General features: G+C 44.2%; 1 protein-coding gene across 1 annotated transcript in view; it reads right to left on the reverse strand.

Annotated features, from left to right (window-relative positions):
• NFATC2 (nuclear factor of activated T-cells, cytoplasmic, calcineurin-dependent 2) overlaps window positions 1-13260 on the reverse strand; it is an 87791-nt gene that overhangs the window by 37283 nt on the left and 37248 nt on the right. Inside the window, exon 6 of the mRNA XM_014943868.1 lies at window positions 8717-8857. Coding sequence (XP_014799354.1) covers window positions 8717-8857 — 141 coding nt within the window. The remainder of the gene's footprint in view (window positions 1-8716; window positions 8858-13260) is intronic.

The raw sequence follows: 13260 nt of genomic DNA on the forward strand, positions 1-13260 counted from the left end.
CAGCATGAATGAATTTAAAACTCACAAAAGTAAAGCTATCTAATTTTTCACTGAGATGGATTTCTGCGGATTTTTTTTTCTTTCTGAAGCAAGACTGCCCACTGCAGTTAATGAAGCTCTGTTTATGATGCACTCAGGCCAGTCCCATCATTTCACTGAGGACAGAAGTTTGAGTCACCAAGGCCAAAGATACAAGTCAAGGTCTGGGAGGTAAAAGGCCAAAGGATTAGTCATCCGCCATCCAGCCCAGCCCCAAATCTGACATTTTGCACAGTGAGAGCAAGTCTAGAGAAGACTTCTCCCCATCTATTGTTGAGGAATTGAATTCACAGTAAAATAAAACATAAACACAGTAGTCGAGTAGTGAAGCAGCAGGGGCAGTCTGTCATTCCAGGGCTCTTCCAAATGATTCCTTATGCCAATTCATGAAAATAGATTTGTTGTTTTTTTAAGATTATACGTGTGTTTGTGTCTGTGTGTGTATAAATTATTAAACAAAAGCTCCTCTCAAAATAAAACCACTGGGAACCTCCATGTAATAAAATGAGTCACACCAGGATGCGATGACTAAGTGGGAGAATAGGGAATTCCACTCCCCATGCCAGCTTTCTACAGGATCAATTTTCTGTCAACAGGTGATGGGAGCTTGTCTCTCTGCCTTTTGTTTATTCCAAAAATTATTATTTTTTAATATTTTCTTTAAACAATTAAGATTCAAAGCTGAATAATCAGGACCAGGCATACTTCCACTAGGCGCCCCCATAGTAAACAGTGAGCCAGAGAATCCAGGCCAGTAGTGGCTGCCTGTGTTAATAAGGATTTACCAGCTGTAAAATTCCAAAATCTTGTGTCATACGGGGAAACCTTCCAAAACACTGGATTCCACCCTGTCTCGCTGAGTCTCTAACAGCTATGGCAACTCCGTTTCTGCAGCCACACTCTTTTGCATTTTTGTGTGTGTGATCCTTAGATTTTTTCCTGTTTTGCAGTGTTTTTCTGGGATCCCCAATTCAATGCCTGACAATTGCCCCATGGGATTACAAGAACACCTGGGGCAGGCAGTGTATTTCAGCCACGGAGTAAACCTGTGGGCAGGAAGGTTTTTCTGGGGTTTCAGCAGCTATAATAGCAAGGAAAAGCAAGAAGGTGTCCCATTTACCCTGAAACTTTCTCATTTGCACAGCAAAAAAAGGGCAAGCTCTTAATCCTCCTGATTAATATCTGTTACTCTTCAGTGTTCACGAATGGTGGGATTTGCTGAGACACACTCCTCCTTTGCTTAGAAAGAACAAACCAAACAGAAACTCAAAGTGAACAAAATCTCCCTGATCCTCCCCAGTTCTGAATATCTTTTTGCAGAGAGAACTACAAAGCAGACACCGTGCTCCACTTTGCTGATGCCTTACTTCGATGCACTGCAAGGCATGAGATTAACCTGGAAGGTGATCACCTTTAGCTAACATAAAAATCAGGTGGGCCTCCCAGCAGAGGCTTCTGTAATTTATTCCCCTGGTTCATCCCATCGCTCTGCAGCTTTAGAGCGGAGAAGATATACATCCAGCTTTCAATGCTGGACTCCAGCCACAGACTGCGTGGAGCAGAGAAAGTGCTCTTTCTAAGCTATAAAGAAAATAGCAAGATAGCAAATTTATTTCATATACTCTCTGCAGAACCTCACATGTTACAAACAAATTGAATCATTTAAGATTACAGTACCACTCTCAGTTTTGCTAACTCTATAACTTTTCCCACATACACAATAGTTTGGGTTCTTTTCCCCAGATGCTGGGCTTTTCTATCAGGTTAAGATGCCTTAAAAAACTCATGCATGTTCAGCAGTGGACTGCATCTGTGACTGAGTTATAACCCTAGTTCTAAGACATGTCCTGTTCCTCTCAATTCTCTATAACTTAAACCCTCTATTTCAGTTCATTAATTTAGAAAAATCAGTGAGACAACTGGAGCTTGGAGCTTGCATTAAATAATTAAAGTTGTTTACTGGGGTCAAATAGCAAATATCTCTTTTGAATGGATCTGGGAAAAAATGGAAAGCTTTTTTTAAAAATGCTGGTGTCTTTTTTATCTTTAATTTGCCTGAGAAAATCACATCATTAATTTTGGATCATTAAGTTCAAAGAGATAATTGTTGAAAATAGTTTGCTATTTTTTGCAATCCCTGTTTGCTTTTTGATCATTCACGAAACAGTCAGACTACTAACAGGCATGTTAGTCCTGTTTGGGGCACGGTAAGAAATTTCAGGCTTGACACAACAGAAAAGGGGAACATTGCTGTGGACAGTCTTAAAATTTCTACTCACATCTCCCACAAAGGACCATGATCTGCAGCCCTGCTTCCTCACTATCACCAAAACCAATACACAAGCCACCTTCCATTCACACTATGCATGCCATAATGCCATCCTGCCAGTTTTCTACAGTGAGTTGTCCTGGACATTTGGCTTATTTTGAGCAGATACATCACAACTTTCACAATTACAACACATATGGGCTGTAAAAGGCATTTATGGCATAGAAGAGCACTTGCAATAGTGGCTTTACTTGCGATAAAATGCCAGCCAGCACATGCCTTGGGACTCACTTACTGTGGATGAAACCTCCCCAAGACCTTCAGCTCAAAGTCAAACATCACCCCTTTTAACTCCTTGCTTGCCAAGGCTGCCCCGCTCTTCCCGTTGGTACCTGGCAGTGTAGAGCTGTTCACTGCTCCAGAACCGACTGCTGAGGACTCCCACACCCCGTTAACAAAGGATTTACCCCATTACACCAAACTCTCTGGCTGCTTTAGATAAGCAAGTCCCATGCCCAAACACCCAGAAGGATTGAGCTCTTGCTGCAGCTGCAGACCAGAAGGGAGTGATGTAAGAAACTATAAATTCTTAATTTTCTATATTTTTAAGCCTATAGTGCATTTTAACTATATCTAAATACATATTTAACAAATTATCACTATTGCCAGCTATAAGTTGTGAATATAAAACCTTCCTAGGGAGCTGTGATTTCTTTTTAACTGTTGCAGGGAGAGGTACAGGAAGATTGATAGCATCACTGGGTCCAACTTAGTGTGCTTTATAAACAAGACTTTTTCTAGAAAGTGGAAATTCCAAAACCAGCAAGAGCAATTTGCCAGCTTTTGATGCAGCAGGAATACTGAAAAGTGCAAGTTTGAGAGCAAAATCACTCTAGAGCCTGCTTGTTTGCTTTTAAAAGTGAAAGAAATATGTTTTGAAGAAAAAGATTATTTGCCTAGAGTTAAAATAAAGCACGTCTGCAATGACAGATGTACAGATGGGCTGAAAATCAAGAGAGATGCTGCGAAGTAGTACAAATATAATCAGAATAGTTATTATCATTATGGTTATTCCGGCGATAGGCAAGCTGTTGCAAGGGATCTAAATGAATATACTGGGATAAAGCAGGTACCTGTGGCCATGGGCGACTCTGAGCACACAAGCCACTGCAGTGGATGCAGTCAGCATCCATCAGGGCTGGATGTGCAATGACAGCCCATCTCCTGCAGCGATCCCTGACAGAGAGCAACACATAAATATATACTCGAGAGGCAGAGAGCACCCAGCCTCAAAGAGGATGGACGTAGGGTGGAGGCCTGATGCACACCTCGAGCAGCGTGATGCTGCTCCTGCTGCGCATGAAGGTGTGAATGCTACTGCCACACCTGGAGCAACAAACTCTGTGAGTCTTATTTTTTTAGTGAAGCTGCCAGGTATGCCAAAGGGGGTACAGGATGGAGCCAGAGGTGGTACAAGATGGAACAAGACAGGGGGAAGAAGAAAGGTTTGTGGGTCTCAGTATCCTGGTCACTAGCACAGGCTCCATGGTTCGTTTCTGGTGTACGCAGACAAGCGTCTCCATTCAGCACAGCATTTTGGACACCATGCAGATGAAAGCCTCAACTCACCACCGACATGCTGAACACAATGGCCCTGATCCTGAAACCAGCAGACATTCAAGTGTTTCAAGCTCACCTGTTCTAGCTATTAGCCTCCTAAGAAACCACTGCCATGAAGATATCACCGATACACAGGAACTCAAGGGAAAAAGAAACTAGAACCCTATTGCTTGAACCTAAGAGCTGGAAAGATTTATTTTTGTCAAGCGGACTTTAAGTGTCTATGCTTCAGCAGCCTTGACAGCTGCATCAGTTCAAAGGGCACAGGGAGCACCACCTCTTCTCTTTACACTGCACGGCTGAATTGAAAGATTTATGGTGGATCTACTCCAAAGATGTACGCTTTCTGTTTGTGTTGTTTCTCCACCACCCACATTGTCCTAGCGATGATTCATGATGTCCATGTGGCCACCAGAAGAGTTTGGCAAGGAAAAGCACAGTCCATTTGCACTTTTCTCCCAGGGAAACACGAAACTCCTCTATCACTCACAGCAGAGCAGCAGTAACCAGTACACAAATGGGAGTAAACACAATGCAACCAACATCTGACTTGCAAGTTATTACATGACAATTAAAACAAATAAAAGGGGGAATTCCAACCCTTTTCTTTTTTTAACTGCATTGTAAGATCTGGGCCCCAACCAAATACTAATACCCTTGACCTTTAGCATATTCCAAATCCTTGATAGCCATAAGGCTGCTTTTCAAGCTCTGTCTTCCAGATCAAAATTAAAAGAATACGTGCACTTCAAAATTTTCTATCTGTACAATCCAATCTAGTTGCTCCCCCTGACCTATCTTCATTTAGAAGACCATTAGATCTCAAAACAACCTCAGCCAAACTCTGTGCTTGTGTGCTGGACTGACCCTACCAAGTTCATGAGTTTCCCTGCCTTACAGCAGCTACCAATGACAATCTTTCATCAGGAAGAGATAACCTTAAAAAAAACCCTCAAAACTGTAATGCTTGCATGTTGGTAAACCTTATCATTAAGCAAATGAATGCTATTTATGCATCAGCATTTCAAATGCAAGTACTTTATCCCCTCGCTCGCACACAGAGCACTGAGCTCCAGCCCCTTCAGTTCACTTCCTGCTGCCATTTCCTGTCACCAGCCTAAAATGAGAGACTTTCACAGACTTCTCATTGGCGAACTCATTGCAACAGTTTGCCGTTCGCATCATACAAGGCGGCAGTTATTTTCATAATGACATCCCAGCATAATCTGGGGAATAGTCTTAATTTTCACAGTATTTCTAGGGAAAAATACACATATCTGTGGTTTTGTGTAACAGAGAAGTAAAAACTATTCACTGTTGTTCTTAGAAGCATGTTGTGTTTTGGTCACAAATATCTCTGTGTTGCTAGTAGTGAGTGAAGAATTGCCGACGAGGTCCATAGGAAACTGAAATAGGTTTTGATCGTCTGTCTGAGGGTTAAAACCTAATTTACAGTTGTGAGCCCCACCAGCCGTTTCCTGAGTGTTGTGAGGCACTGCCACCTCCTCAGCACCCGCCTCGCTGCAGACCCCGATTCAGACCCCAGACCCAAGGTACAAGATTTTGGAGTCTATGAAACAATTAACAGGAGAATGTCTCACTGCCCAAAGATACTTCACCAAAGGTTTTTTGGGAAAAAAGAATCTTGCTGCTCTGATCTTAAACACTGGACAAAGAAGCCAAGTGAGGGAGCTCTAGGGACTATGACGTGGCAAAAGTTATTAGATGGTTATCTACACTGCTGCTCTCACCCTTGTCGTTAGTTATAGAGCTAAAATTGGTGGCAAAAGTGGGAAATCAAATACCACTTGAGCTGTTAAAGTGAAACTCAGAGAAAACAAAGGTGAGGTTCTGTCACAGGCTCCCCGGGGCTGTGTCGCGCTCTGGAAGAGGGTGCAACAATGGCAGGGTCAGGCCAGCGAGGCACTCTCCACCCACCGGGATGTTTATTGTGGCTTGCCTTGCTTCTGAGCAGCTTATCAGTGCTTTTTGCAAGGTGCTGTGCAGATCGGATCTGCAGCGAGCGAGCTCCCCGAGGTGAGCGCGGGACCCACCTCCTCCTCCCACCCACTGACATTTCTAATTGATAAGTCAGGCCTTTTTGTTTTGTGTTCATGCAGCCTAATGCAATGACTGGCCATGGTAGTGATAATTAAAATTGTCTATAGTGTGTAATGACAAAAGCTGAAAGTCACAGGTGCGTAAGATCCTAATTTTCAGGGAAGCTGGGACACTCATTAACCTGTGACAACCCAAGCACAAAGGCTTAATTCTCAATCAACTGCAGTCAGACAGAGGCAGATCAGCCCCTGCACGATTTGCGTACCCAGCTCAGCTTCTTAACCTTCCTCACCTTAAGATACACCTATTAAAGGAAGCAATCTTCACTTAAAAGCACTTCAGGGCATATCTGTAAGAGGTATCGCTGCATTATAAAACAGTGCATGCATCCAGAGAACTAGCTGGCCTTCAGCACGCAGCAGAGTCCCCCAGATAACCCACTGCAAATGACCCAGCCTTCTGATTCAGACCGAAGATTTGACTCCGGGCCTCCCATCCTCTAAATTCCCCCTCTGCCAATCATTTATTCAAAGTCCTGCAGAGGCCAAGGGGCAGTGGGGGAGACAGGATATGGAACACCAGGATGCAAATCCCTGCTCCAGACTGGGCACTGCGCTGGGATAAGTCATGCCTCTCCGCTACCAAGAGGTAAAAAAAGAAGAAAAAAAAAAAAATGCAGTTTCCCCAGCAGTGAAGAGAAGCTTTAGATTTAGTGTGGAAAATGTTGTTGTTCTTTTTACTTTCTAACATCTATTCCAGCCAGAGCCTTCCCTGCTCTTATATGGAAATAGGGGCAGGGCGTTTTGGATGTTTCCTCGAAGTGGCATTAAGAGCTACCTCCTTTTAGTGTATCATCTCCTTTAGTTACTGCAGAACATTCTTGGGACAGGTACTGTCACGGGCTGCCAAGCATGTTCCCATGCACCTTCACGATTCGCTGACATCGACGGAACAGTGGCAGCACAGTGGGAAGGAATTAATACACGGGCTTAAAAGGAAATACAGGGTGCCAAGAAAATTGCTCTGACTGCACAGGCTCATCTGAACCTTCACAGTTCCAAGCCCAGAGCCTTTCTTTCATTCTTGCTGTAAAACAGCATGGCTTGCTGGTGGTGTGGGAATAAACTGGGACCCATGGCATGGTCCCCCCACTCCCCATGTCACCAGCTGATGCCCGCATACATTAATTTTCAGCTCAATTCTTTCTTTTTGCCAAAGGCATTACCCCATAAATCGCGTACGTGCTGTCCACTTAATTTGTTAAATCCCTTGCAAGCCACTGGATATATCGCTTAAGCTGTCTCTACCTGACGGAAAACTTCGGAGTAATGCATTTTCTTAACAGCACAAAAGGAACACAAATTTTACATAAAACAGGCTAATGCTTTTCATACTGCAGAGTCCTTTGTCTCTCTGAAATCAAGAGGGGTAAAGGATGGCAGAGTCTGGCCGTTCGTATTTGCAAAGTGCTTTTTTGATCCCTGGACACTGTTGTTATCCTTGTAGAGCGCAGTATTTAGAATACAAAAATCAAGCCTAATGAAGGGTAAGTTAAACAAGTCCAGACCATTTACAAAGAAACAAATGTCCCTTTGCAAAAGCCTTAGAAAATTCAATGAAATACACATACTGCTTAGTGAGGTGACATGAAATGCCTACATGCGTATGATACTAGAAAAGAAACAATTCAGCTCTGAAAAAAACAGGTAACTACAGCAGAATGCATTTGTTTGTGTTTCCTCCTGTAAACAAGAAAACCTGTATTTATGCTGCCCACCTTAACCATTAGATCATGCTAAGCATATTTTCTGGGGTCAGGTATTCTTTGAGTTAGAAATCAAGGTACGCTTATTTTAGCATGCCATTATGAAAACACAATACAGAGAGATCAGGAAAGGCAGTAAAGGTGATGCTAGGCAACTAAATAATTCCCAGTAATCATTCTTTATTCCTATTATGTATTTATATTCATCCAACTCCAGTCAGGGCTTGGGACCATCTTGTACTGGCTCTGTGCAAGTCAACAAATAAGATGAAAAGAGAGAATCTACAATCTGCCATTCATTCCCACTTCATGGTTGCTCAAGAGCTAGCAAAATTAACCTGAAAACTGGCAAAGCATGTTCTAAAAGAAGCAGCTCTACTGGGAAAAAAAAAAGTAGCATTGGGCTGTAACGGGGCTTTTCTCTGTGAATTGATTTTTATTTGTTTTGCTAAAGTCTGAGCCTATGTAAAAGATCTGAAAATATATGGAAGATGAAGTGATGTATTCTTTTATCTCAGTATGTATAAAAATAATTTTACTTTGATACAAAAAACACACATTATGAACAATTTCCCCCATAGACTTCTAAAGGGAACACAACGCAATCTTTGCCTGGAGCTCACATCAATAAAAAAATGTTCATTTCAATTATGATTTCCACAGCAGTGTTCGCTAAACAGAGATTGAACAAGCACAGAGGAACACGTAATAGTCATTGCATTTCTTTGATAACATATCCTGTTCCTACTGATTCCCAGTATCTGTATTCTTGTGAACCAGTAACACAAATATTTGCTTCCAGGTCTAATTTTACTCATATAGTTAAGTCAACTGATATGGTTTTACTTGCAAGAACTTGAACAGTACTACTCACTCATGAGCACAGATCTTAGGATGAGACCAACAGCACTACGGATTTGCCTTATTCCATTAGGGAAGGTTATAAAAAAAAACTCCCTTACCTGATGTTTTCTCTGTGAACACCACCTTGGACTCTGCTGTGAAATTTTGTCCAGTCAGGATCATTTGTTGTCCTCCATAAACAAGGCAGCTATCAATATCTTGTCTTTCGACCATTGGAAGTTCATGAGCAGATCTTTGGGCTGTGGACAAATTGCAGACATGAATGAAACAAACTCTGTTATACCAGGACTTTCCAGATCTTCCCAGAACTATCCACAGATTGATCTTGTCATCGTTACCGTCCGTTGACTGCCAAAGCAGCTTCTCCAGGGTGCTAAATTTAGGTTCAAGAGGGAAAAATAAACTTACTCAAGGCATTTTATTTGGAAACATTCAGGAGCTGGCTGCAGCGTTTCAGCTGTGCTGGCCTTACTCCTTGTCCTTGAGAAAGGACAGCTTGGATGAATGAGCTGGAACTTGCCCATGTCTGTTTCCAAATAAATAGCCAAATTTTCAAGTGCAGGCACACTACAGCCCTGGAGCCCAAAAATTCCACCTGCAGAGAGGATTCCACTGAATAACACTGAATTCCTTCAGAAAAAAATTAAAAATAAACCTCTTCTACAAAAGCCCACTGCCTCCTACAGAACAGGGACTACACTGGGCATGGAACAGTCTGTTTGCCAACAAAAGCACTGTCTCCATGTGCAGGCACCAAGCCTTGTGCACACAACAAGAGGGGCAACCACAAAGCCATGTTCATGTTGGTGAGCAGGAAGGGTCACGCAGGGACTCTGCTGCAGCCTGGGCTTGCTGCAAGCATGTTTTGCAGAGGCCAAAACATCTGAGGAGCAGGGCCCTGTGCTGCAAACTGAGTTTGATTATAAAAGGCAAGGAAAGAAAAGGTAGGGTGGAATCCAGATGGGCATATACGTGATTAAGGATTCCTAAGGTCTTTAGCCTTAGCCACAAACTTGGAGCATGACTTTGGCAAGTTATTCTCTCCTTCCCCGGCCAGAAAACCAGGATAGGACCATCCCTCCACCTACTTTCCTCTCATCCCATTAAAACAGCCATCTGCATGGTCAGAAAAGCTTTGGAGAATCCCAGTCACCATCCCTGCAAGGCTATTCCAACTGTTTGCTAATAAGCGGCAGGAGCCGAAGAAAGCAAAGATGTGAGAATTGTTCCCTACAACACAGACAGCTGGAAAATATCATGAGCTTCCCTGTGACCAGACCAGGTGGGCAGCAGTTTGGGTCTGGTGAACTGAGAGTTCATGACCTGCACTCAAACTCCTCCAGATTCATCCACCCCAACTGGAAAGGCCCCTGGAGGATGCCGCTCATCTATTTAACAGCTGCCTTGGCTGGATTTTGACTTTCTCTGACAAAGAGCCTGCTCCCAAGAGACCTTGAGCACTTGTGTCTTCCCTTCACTGAACACCGTTGGCTGCTGAGCCAAAAATAAGGAAATATTATCCTATATGTTTGGTGCTGGCCGAACGCTCGCACGCAGGCAAGGCTGTGGTTTCTGTGACCTGGTCCCAGCACGCTCTTACTGCTGTGCAGCCTTCAGAAAGCCGAAATCCTGACAGCTCTTGGCTGCAGTGAGACCTGTGTAGATTCTCTCACCACATCAAGAAAATGCTAAGAGTATTTGGTGGGAAAACACAAGCATTAAACCTTTCAGACAGGTGTCTGTAGAATAAGGTAGCAATTTATTTAGCAGGGACAAGCTCAGCTGAACCCTTTCTGCCAGTCATATGACATGGAGTTTTTGCTCCTGTTAAAAATACAGATAATTCAATATTTATAACTTTCTTGTCCCATTTGAGAGGCATTTTTTAACGTCTATTTAAAACAACCTTATGACTCATTGTTCCCTTCAAATATATAGCAACAGCTGGGCTAAGATACTGCCAATTAAGAATATATATTCAGATTATTTTCACAGGACCTGCTAATTTCTTTCACATGGCTGTATGATTAATTCGTTTCCCTAAATACTCAAATTTTTTATGAGTTCATAATTGGATTTATCACAAAGACAGATTTGTAACCTTAAAGGCTTAAAAGTAAATAGCAATCATCAAAAACACTTCTACAATAGCCAAGAGAAAATGTATTTAAGCTTTGCCCTAGACACCGTTTATTCCTTTTCAATCCCCAAATTTCACTTCCAAAGTACCTTAAATAGTCAGAAATTCCAGATTAACCCATGCCTTCTACAGACTTCAGTTTTTTAGTAGAGAGCTTTGTACCTGACATCCAACAGATCAGTGGTTCTCAAGGCTTTTTCAGGACGAGGAAGGACAAATTTTAGCCTGGAAATAACCGTCTGACTCATCTTAATTACATTTGGACCTCGGCAAGCTGGAAATCGCTGCTGAAGACCAAGCCTCTGTCCAACTTCCATAGAGCACAGTGTTTGTGTACACTGCGACCTACCAGGGAGCCGGGGAGGACAGCCGGCTCACCGGGAACGTGATCCTAGCTCTTGGAAAATGCCAAAAACCCTTCTGCCATCCTCGGCCGAGCTGGGGTGGCCTCAGCAGCGCTGCCTGGCAGCTTGTGATGGGCAGGGGAGTTCCACGGGTACCCCAATGCAGCTCCCCACGGCCATGGCCAGCAGCAGCCAGGCTGATGCAGAGCTCTGTTCAGGCATCTACAGCATGGGCAGGCTACAGGCATCTCCAAAACTGCTTTCGCCCTGACCCAGACTCGGTCACCCCTGTAGGTGTACAAAACCCATGTGTGCATTATATGTGCTGCACATATGCAATATGATAATGCAATTTGTTGAGTTTCTCAATGCAGACAGCGTGCTAAAGGGAAAGGTGGAGGAATACAGGTACCTACCAAGCACCTGATTTCCTCTGCCCCATTTTGCCTGCACTCTTCTTCTCCTGCTATAGGGTGTGCCAACCCTTTATGAAAAAAACCCCACTTTTCATTTTCCAAGACCTTTCTTTTCTTTTTTACCCAGACCTATAAGAAGTTTTCACCCCATTCCCCGTTTCCATCAGTAAGGAGGCTCAAGGTTCAGTGTGGAGCTGCCTCAATAGGATTACTTTTTTTCCTCTGCAAGAAATATTAATTGCCAATAAATCCCCTTCCTCTAAGGCTCATGATGGGTGGACTGCATGCAATAATTTCACACTATTCCTTCTCTTCCCCCAGGGGTTGGCACTTCATAAAGTGACCTACAGCTACTGGAGTTTATGAGCTTTGAATAAACAAAACCCTGTTGATTTAACCAGTTGGGGTGTTTACTTTCAATAGCAACAGTTACTGACATAAGGCAGCAAAGCAAATGCTATAGAAATACTCACACTTGGCCTGAAGCAGTGTGTCAACCTATTAACAGGGGACGTTATTTTTCTGTTTTATTTGACTGTCTGCAAATCAAGATGTCATGGATGCATGGTGCCAAGAAATACAATGCGCACCGCGACACAAGAGAGAAAGGGAGCTGCTGTCTGGGAGCACCCCACCACCTCCAGGGACCCTCTGCCTGGGAGGGAAGCAGCCCCCATGCTGCCTCCCCTGCCCCCAGCTCTCAGCAAGGCTGTTGCTGCCCACAGCCCACCCAGGCACCCGCTGAAGGGGCGCTGCTCGGGGGTGAGACGTTGTCCCCTTCCCCATGCCAGTGGGTGGAGAAAAGGCTAAGATGGCCTAAACCTCTAGGCCAGCAGGCTGGATGCTCCACAGGGGATGCACAAGCCTGGGGCTGACTGTAAGGAAGCGTGCCAAGGCAGGGTGAAGGTGTTTCTTGCTTTCCCACCTGCCCACAGCATCCATAACTGTTCCTTTTTCAGCAGAGAGGCTAACTGGTTTCTAGGAAAAGAATGGGATATTTTGAGACAACTCTTTACCTGGATAAGTCTGTTGTGGCTCCAGATCTCCTCCAGGAGAGTGTTCCAAACGACAACCTCAGTCGTATTCCCCAATGTGCTCCTTAGGTAATCCCAGCTCCACCTGAGAGCCCCTTTCCCTCCACACCTCCCAGCTCTCCCTGTCAGCGCTCCTCCTGCTCGCATCTCCTGGGACCAGCAGCTCTAGCCCTGCCTGAGCATCATGTTTCCTTCCACCGGCTTGGAGGGCTTCCAAGCGCTGCCTTGTCTTGCCCAAAAACTGACTCGTTTTATGAGGAGTCTTAACTGAAGCTAAATGTCTCTTAACAGCCTCCGGAGAGGAACCGTCTCAGCAATCTCTCACCCTGCGTGTGCAGTAAGAGAGAGGGCTGGAACAGAGAAAGTAGGCAAAGCAAAAACACTAACGTGATCTGCCTCTTGGGAGGAACAGGCTTATGAACTCTGCACAGAGCCGTGCGGGTCTGACCGACACTTCCAGAGCAGAGAGACTCTACAGCCTCCGTGTATCAGCACACTACCTCACTGCCACCTTCTGCGGCGTGGCTGGAGGCCTCCAAGTAAACCTCTGAGTAAACAGAGGCCAAAGAATAGCTGCTAGAGTGAAATCTGCTCCACGCCATCTTTGGGACACCTGCAACTCTGGATCCAGAGCTTTGGTTTACCAGTTGTCCCCATAGCTGACCACAGGTCAGGAGAGATCGTACCCTGGGAGATCACAAGGGGCAG

The sequence above is a fragment of the Calidris pugnax genome, unplaced genomic scaffold, assembly GCF_001431845.1.
Source record: "Calidris pugnax isolate Ruff unplaced genomic scaffold, ASM143184v1 scaffold118, whole genome shotgun sequence".
In the NCBI taxonomy this organism is placed as follows: domain Eukaryota; kingdom Metazoa; phylum Chordata; class Aves; order Charadriiformes; family Scolopacidae; genus Calidris; species Calidris pugnax.